This window comes from Sinocyclocheilus grahami, unplaced genomic scaffold (genome assembly GCF_001515645.1).
Source record: "Sinocyclocheilus grahami isolate Dianchi unplaced genomic scaffold, SAMN03320097.WGS_v1.1 scaffold1732.1, whole genome shotgun sequence".
Classification (NCBI taxonomy): Eukaryota; Metazoa; Chordata; class Actinopteri; order Cypriniformes; family Cyprinidae; genus Sinocyclocheilus; species Sinocyclocheilus grahami.
The window spans coordinates 77,530-85,803 of NW_015506911.1; the positions used below are offsets into that span (position 1 = coordinate 77,530).

Below are 8,274 nucleotides of genomic sequence, written 5' to 3' on the forward strand. Positions count from 1 at the left end.
TCTCTCTCTCTCTCTCTCTCTCACACACACACACACACACTCTGCTCAGGCGTGTTTGATCCATCAGCCTGTGATTATTCACTCACTCAATGAAATGCATGATAATGAGGCGCTTTATCCTCATTTTCTCAGGTCTCTAGCTCTTAGTCTCAGATGAATGCGCTGCACTTCACAGGAGCAGGTGTGCGGTCCAGGAATTAAAGGTTTTATTCGCCACTGCATGAATGTGAATATTCATCTGACCTCATCAAAAGAGCAAGCAGTCTGAACTGAATTCAGTTATAGTCTGCTATGTGCACTGAATCAAGAGAACACTAGGAAGGGAACACCCTGCATTTGTAGTGGCCCAATCCGGTTCTGTACATAACAACCGATTGCTGTTAGAGGAAATAAAGCTTTAGACATTTCCAGATTATAATGTGTTTCCAGTCAATCAGCTGCTGTCATTCTATCCGGATCCATTTACTGTCAGCGTTTCTGAACTGTATTCATCTCATTTCTAACACAACCATCTAAAAATATCTTCACAGCAGCAGGGTGAGAAGAAACTGGAGTCTGAGACTCTGACAAAAGCCACAAATAAACCAACTTCACAAATTAGAGACTCTAGGAAGACTTATTTAAATGACATTATCTTTAAATTTCAGTAAAACTTCTCAAAGCTGCTTCTAAAATGTTGCTGATAAATAAAAACCCTGGAAATAAAGTTAATGCAGTAACTCACATGAAATACTACGCAAAAAAGTCTATCATATTCTGGTCAATAGATATGCATTGTGCTCCTTTTAATCTTTTTTTTTTTATTGCACTGCTTTATCAAGCAGCAGAAAATATTAATGTTATAGTTAAACCGTAATAACGTGTAAACATTGAAAAATTGCAATTGTTCATTACACTTTCAAGGCTTGTCTGGCACTCAGATTAATGCATGTTTTAGATTCGTTACTGCACAAATTAAAGTAGTGTACATAGTTTTATTAAAGTTCATGAATAGAATCTGAACAGAGATGCTATGGAAATCTTGTACATTCATCAGGTGCTGAGTGACAGTAAAAGAACGGATGCTTAAACAATGCTTAGAAAGCAAAAGGGAGTGAATGATACGAGATGAAAGGACAAAATGATCCAGAGAGCAAATAAACGCCAAAAGTTAAAAACATGCATTTATATTTGAATGAATCCTCCATACAGATGCATGCAATCCAGTGATATTTATAAAAATATGAACATACACATTTTATTGATATTTCTAAGTGCTTCTTTTTCTTAGTTTAAACACTTTGAGGAAGCATCTACATGCTGCATTTGGTTTGCGCTTCGATCACGTCTCAGTTACTCGACCACTGTATCAGAAAATAATGAGCGGGAAGTGAAATCCGTCTTACTAGGATCCTGACGTGGAATGATGCAGAGCAACTGGAGACAAACCACTATTAAATATAGAAAAATAGACTCCTACAACCAAAAGAAATTAAAGTATGCGGCCATCGTGAGTCAAAGGCCAAAGATCAGTGTAGTCGATGTTAACATGTGTTTATCAATTTAAAACCCAAGTACAGAAAACATCAGTCGTAACCCGCCACTGAACGTGGGGTAAGGGTTAAAACGTCACAGAGCACCAAACGCGCGCGTGTATGAAAGAAAAGTGTAAGCACAGACGGATCTGGTGCATTTCTGACTCAGACAATCAGTTAAAGCAGAGTAACCCCGCTGTCTAACAGGCTGTCAATCATCATCTCCTCCCCCAATCACTGGTCTCTTAGCAAGCGAAGCCCCGCCTCCATCTTACTGCTGCTCCCAGACTCCGCCCACAATGTGCACACATGTGGAAACGATCACATGGTTTGTAAAGGGTGACATTTATGGGGAACAACAGTGAGACACAAAAGCCTTGTGAAGGCAGGGCGGATCATGAGTTTTGATGACCCGAGATTATTTTAAGAGACTCAAGTGTGTTTATGCCAAGAGGAGAGGGATAAATCACTAGAATAAACCAAGTTAAACTAGTCCTGACAGCCTGTTAAACGAGCAGGGTTTAACCTCAGCAGCCGGACTGAGTGATGTCTCCGCCGGAGCTCTTGGTGACCTCCATGGTGGTGAATATCTGGAAATGAATGACGGGAGAACATGTTACACTCAAAGGACTAAGAACATGAAATATCAGTAATATATTACGAAGCAGCAGGGTCACAGAACACGCACCTCAGCACATGTCGGGTGAATCCCGATGGTGTTGTCTAGCTGGTCTTTGGTAATTCCACATTTCATGGCGGCTCCGAAGCCCTGTGTGACCTCGCCAGCGTTAGGACCCAGATAGTGGAAGCCAATCACACGATCCTGCACACAGACAGACAGACAGACAGCAGTTAATACTCCTGAAGGTCCAGGACAGGGAGCGTAGCATCGAATCCAATGCAAATCATTCATACAACACATTTCTTAATGGAAATCAGTCACTGCCTGCTAGAAATGAGCCTGTGAAACAAACAAGTACATGATTTAAAGCCAAATTCACTGCATTTGTCAAATATGCATAATGCAAGCCAACAGATGGCATTAGATCACACACACACACACACACACACAAACGGTAAATATCAAAATAATAGTTAAAAAAGGTTTAAAAAAAAAAAAGTTTAAACTTTTTTTCCTGGAATTGATTTTTTTCCCCAGTGGGCATTGAGAAAGTTATGAATATTAATAATTGACTGATGCATCAATTCAAATTGTTTGACAATTATAATCTATTTTCACAATTAAAATATTTAAACTCATTTGGAATTTTATTTTAACACTACAGCAAGATTTGTTAATACATTAGCTACCATTTTTACAGAATGCATGAATCAGTTAATGATCAATATAAAAATGCACTTCTTCATGGTTCAGTGTTAGAAGATGCAACTTTTGACTTAAAATGTATTCGTAAAATATTGAAATTAAAAACAATGCTGTAGAAGCTAGTGTTAGTTTTCATAATTATATCATATTAACTCAATTATCTTTTATATTTTTCCATTTTAAGTTTTAGTAACTTTGTGCTTTTGTCATATATATATATATATATTTCTATTTAGCTATCTTCCTAACCAAGTAAATTTAGTACTTCAACTTAAGTTTAATATATATATATATATAGAGCTTTATTTCAATGACCAAAAATTATTTATAGTTTGAGTTAACAATAAAAACACTGGTAGAAGCACTGTTCATTGTAAGTTTAAATAATGTTAACAAATTAAACCTTATTGCAAAGTGATTAAAAACCAGAGTTTAGTGTATAATCATCACACACACACGCGCGCGCGCGCACACACACGCGCACACACACACACACACACACACACACGTGACTGTTATGCATGTTTCAATGACCAAAAATTATTTATAGTTTGACTTAATAAAAACACTGGTAGAAGCACGGTTCATTGCAAGTTTAACTAATGTTAACAAATTAAACCTTATTGCAAAGTGATTAAAAAACAGAGTTTAGTGTATAATCATCACACAGACACACACACACACACACACACACACACAGGATGGTGACGGTTATGCATGTCTTACGTTGTCAAGTTTATTGCAGATGATCTTGGCGTAGCACCTGTTGTTGTCTCGGCCGGCAACGGTGAACTCCAGAGGCCAGAACAGACTGTGATAGATCTGCAGAGACCAACATAATCACCAGAACATCATTAAAACCACAGTCATCATCAGCACAGGTTATTAATATTTCCAGCCGGTTTGCAAACGCGCACCTCGAGGTTCTCCTGTCCGTAGATCTCGACGGCCTTCTCCTCTGGGTAACCACAGCTGCCGTATTCCAGCACAGTCATCATCAGTACAGGTTATTAATATTTCCAGTCTGACGTCGGTTTGAAGCACGCACCTCGAGGTTCTCCTGTCCGTAGATCTCGACGGCCTTCTCCTCTGGGTAACCACAGCTGCCGTATTCCATCGGCGTGAAGACGGTGGTGGGAACGTTCACATAATCGCACTGAAACGACACACAGAGAGGGAAACAGGAACTGGTGAGATCGCAGAAAACCAACGGCTATTTACAGAGTTTAATCTAACGTTCATAACACATAAATCTAATGGGAATGGCAGGAATGGTTATGACAACGCCAGACCTTCAGAGATGCTCCAGCGAACAGTCGGCGAGCCAGAAGCTTCCCGGCCTGAATGGCCACAGGCGTCAGCTCCCACTTCCCCTCCAGGATGTCTCCAATGGCATAGATGTGAGGAACGCTGGTCTGCTCCTCATCGTTCACTGGGATCTTCCCGTTCCTGGACGGAGGAACAGAAAACGACTCCATGTTAGCATTGGTAGAGCAAAGTCCAAGTCTTGAAGACTTTATCTATTCCACACCAACAACAAACAGTGAAAGAGTCCCAATTAAAAGTCCATTTCACACTTGGTTCTGATGCTTGATCCGAATCGGTTTACTTCCATTCCCTTCACAAATCTCGTTTCATGTCGTTGTGAAACGTTTGTGTCCTTATTGTGAGCAGCAGGACCATATTCTACAATTATTTTTCCTCATAACGGTTTTAATTAATCCATGTATTCCTTACACTTGCATTTGCAACTAAAAATAGATATGCATGATCTGCGAAAGGTATTGAGGAGCATGTGTGCAAATTAAGGGTGGCTCAGAATACACTTTTTTTTGTCACGGTGTCAGATTATGCGATTCTGACTAAAATCATGTCGTGAACAACAAACATGTCAGACTACATGTTGCAATTCATCGCTTACTGTCTTTAATGATGTGCGTGCTGTCATGGACTAGACAGAAGGTGCCATGAGCGTAAACAAACAATGGCACGGTCTTGTCGTCAGAAAAGTCCACAAATCTGGATTGCATGAAGAGGAGAGTACGGACTGTCAAACAGAGCGGAGGTAAAACGGTTTTTAACATTTAGGTAGTCCCTCGAGTGAAGTGAAGTTTGAAGTATGAAGTTTAAGATCATAAAAAGTCTAAATGTTGGTTGGATATATTTAAATGTACTGCCATATCAGCTTCATCTGCTATCACGTGGCAGATACAAATTAAACATTCAACAGCATAATAAAAACAAACCTTATAGAAAATTTTGACCTTATGCAGAAAGCCAAGTTGACGCATAATTCTATGAAAGATTCTTTAAATGCACAAATTTAAACGTTTTTCTGGGTCCATAATTCAGTCTTTAAACGTTGCATAAAAAGACTTAAATGATTTAATAAACGTCTTATTTTATCAAGAAAAAAAAAATAGGAATCGCTTTTAACTTCAAAAGGCTATGATTTCATTTAACAAATATGAGCGCTGCACATTTCAACATAGATATGCAGTGTGGCTGCGTGTTCACTGTGTGTGTGCATGTGTACGGTTTATAGTTTAAGGTAGGCCTATAAATAATTACATAACTATTAAATACAGTTTTAAACAAATATTTAAAAACCATGTGCACTTTGCCATTGTGCCCCTAAATATTTAAACTTAAGACACAAATGCACCTTCAAGCCCTGAGTTTGTCTAAAGCCCAAATAAGCTCTTGAGACTGTTGCAGAAAAATGAAACGAAAAATCCTTTGTAATGTAACAGCCACATTACATCAACTTCAGCTCACTTCTGCAATCTAAGAAAACTGAGTGTTACTGTAACTAATACACAGTGACTTCTCAATGTACAGACACATTCTGCGGTACGTTAGAAACACACTGTGCATTACTAAACTGAAATGAGCAACTAAGTCAGCATTTCGAATCATAAATCTGTAAATGCTCAGCGAGTCGCTCATACAGAGGAACCATAAAAGAGCCGTGCATCACTCGCATATGCGTGAGGGTCATATGGAATCACATGATTCTACTTGAGAACGGATCTAAACCTTTGTGCCGCACTGATCTCTCTGACGGACTCAAACCACACACAGCTCACTTCGGTGTATGTGTGAATTAATGCGCATGAATGGAAATGTTCAGCTGAATTCATCCCGCCCCAGTGTACTCTATTAACACAGTCCGTGTGTCCTCTGGTCAGACGCTGGATGCACTTCTCAGTTCCCAGAGTTAATACTGCTGATTCACCGTGACACTCCGGAGCCCGCCTCTGACCCCGCCCTCTCAAAAGCTACCACAACAACAAGGAGGGAGGGACTATGAGGACAGATGACCAGAATAAAACATACAAAAGAAAGAGACATACTTGGCATTGACTTTAACTCCAGCCTTGTCCAGACCGATCTTTCCTGTACAGGCGTCACGACCCGTTTATCCATTTATAATGAAAAATTTAAATGTTGTTCAAACCTGTGTGACAATGTATGACAAATAAAACTTGTTCAAAAAACGATATATTTTCCAGTGTTTTAATGCTAAAAGGAATAATTAAATATGCTTCACACTTAAGCTATCGCTACATAAAAAATAAAAAATAAATCAAACTCAAACATCCCTAGTTGAAAAGAATCCAGTTGTCACATTATACCTGGACCTGTAGTGGACTTGGATCTCTTTTTTTGTTCGTTTCAACTTAGCTGTGACCGTTAGCTTTGCCTTCACAATGCATGCTGGGAACTGAACACAGCACGACTGGCTTGCTGCGTCAGAACACACTTGCCTTGATCTTGTGCGGCTCCACAAACTCAGCGTAAGCGTTGACGTAATTGACGTTTTTGTCTCGTAGGGAAACTCTGTAGCCCCAGTTCAGTGAACCGATGTAGTTATTCACCGCGGTCCTCATCGTCTCCCAGTTGTGAGTCACTTTAATAAAAAGCCAATATTTGAGGAGAATGTGGATGAAAACAGGAGAAAGACAAAAAGAAATCTACATTAAGACCAAGAAAGGATGTGCCCTTCGGTGTGGGAACAACATAATCCAGAACCATGACCTTCTTCCCCAAGGCGGCTGCTTCCTGTTTGGGCAGGAAGAGGAAGCGTTAAAATCAGATTCATGTGCAAAACCCACAGAAGGGTTGCTATAATTCGGCTAAATTAATTTTTCCATGCCTGTATCAGGGTTTTACATGCACTATCAATATAATTATTTATATTTTTGATGACTTTGCAAGCAACATATGCAATACTATGCACCTGCATTTTTTTATTTGACACTTAGTTTACTAAAAAGTGTTATTAGTGTTATTTGATTATTTTCTGTGAATCATTTTAAACAGTTTTTATTTCAATAAATCAATTCAAAACTAAAATATCCAAGAAAATTTTTTATATATATATATATATAGGAAGCTCTTGAAAGCAAAAGCTTTGCAACACACTGCATTTTGTAACGATGATCACTCGTTCTGTGTATTCGGACCACTTCTGGTGTTAAATCTCACATCAACAATTCTTTCATTAAAGATATCGGTAACACTTTACAATAAGGTTCATTAGTTAACATGAACGAAGCATGAACAATACTTCAACAGCATTTATTAATCTTAGTTAATGTTAATTTTAACATTTACTAATGCATTATTAAAATCAAAAGTTGTGCTTTAGCATTAGTTAATGCACTGTGAACTAACAATGAACGACTACTTTCATTAACCAACATATATACAATAAATACTGTAATAAATGTATTGTTAGTTAATACATTATATGTGACCCTGGAGCACAAAAGCAGTGTTAAGTCGCTGGGGTATATTTGTAGCAATAGCCAACAATACATTGTATGGGTCACAATTATACATTTCTCTTTTATGCCAAAAATCATTAGGATATTAAGTAAAGATCATGTTCCATGAAGATATTTTGTAAAAATCCTACCGTAAATATATCAAAACTTAATTTTTGATTAGTAATATGCATTGCTAAGAACTTCATTTGAACAACTTTAAAGCTGATTTTCTCAATATTTAGATTTTTTTGCACCCTCAGATTCCAGATTTTCAAATAATTGTATCTCGGTCAAATATTGTCCTATCCTAACAAACCATACATCAATGGAAAGCTATTGATTCAGCTTTCAGATGGTGTATAACTCTCAATTTAAAAAAACTGACCCTTATGACTGGTTTTGTGGGTCACAAATGTGTCTGTGTGTCTTGTTTTCACTGACTGACATTTTTAGTACAGTGTGTGAGGAAAGAGCAGGATTACAGTAGGGGCGGGGCCTGCGGCTGTCTGTCACGGGGGGCGGGGCCTGCGGTTGCCAGGCGCTGGGTCACTTGTGTGGGAAGTGCTGAAATTTCAACGCGTCACAGCCGCGTTACGCACGGATCACACGCAGATTCTGATCGCCGACGAGCTCGAGGGAACGACGCGCTTAAGGGCCG

General features: G+C 38.7%; 1 protein-coding gene across 1 annotated transcript in view; it reads right to left on the bottom strand.

Annotated features, from left to right (window-relative positions):
* Positions 1-954: 954 nt before the first annotated feature.
* Positions 955-8,274, bottom strand: part of LOC107572297 (thioredoxin reductase 3-like) — an 18,270-nt gene continuing 10,950 nt past the window's right edge. The window contains 8 exon segments of the mRNA XM_016258719.1: positions 955-2,104; positions 2,203-2,337; positions 3,568-3,663; positions 3,890-3,997; positions 4,134-4,290; positions 6,198-6,262; positions 6,600-6,809; positions 6,811-6,906. Of these exon segments, the coding sequence (XP_016114205.1) occupies positions 2,042-2,104; positions 2,203-2,337; positions 3,568-3,663; positions 3,890-3,997; positions 4,134-4,290; positions 6,198-6,262; positions 6,600-6,809; positions 6,811-6,906 (930 nt within the window). The 3' untranslated portion in view covers positions 955-2,041.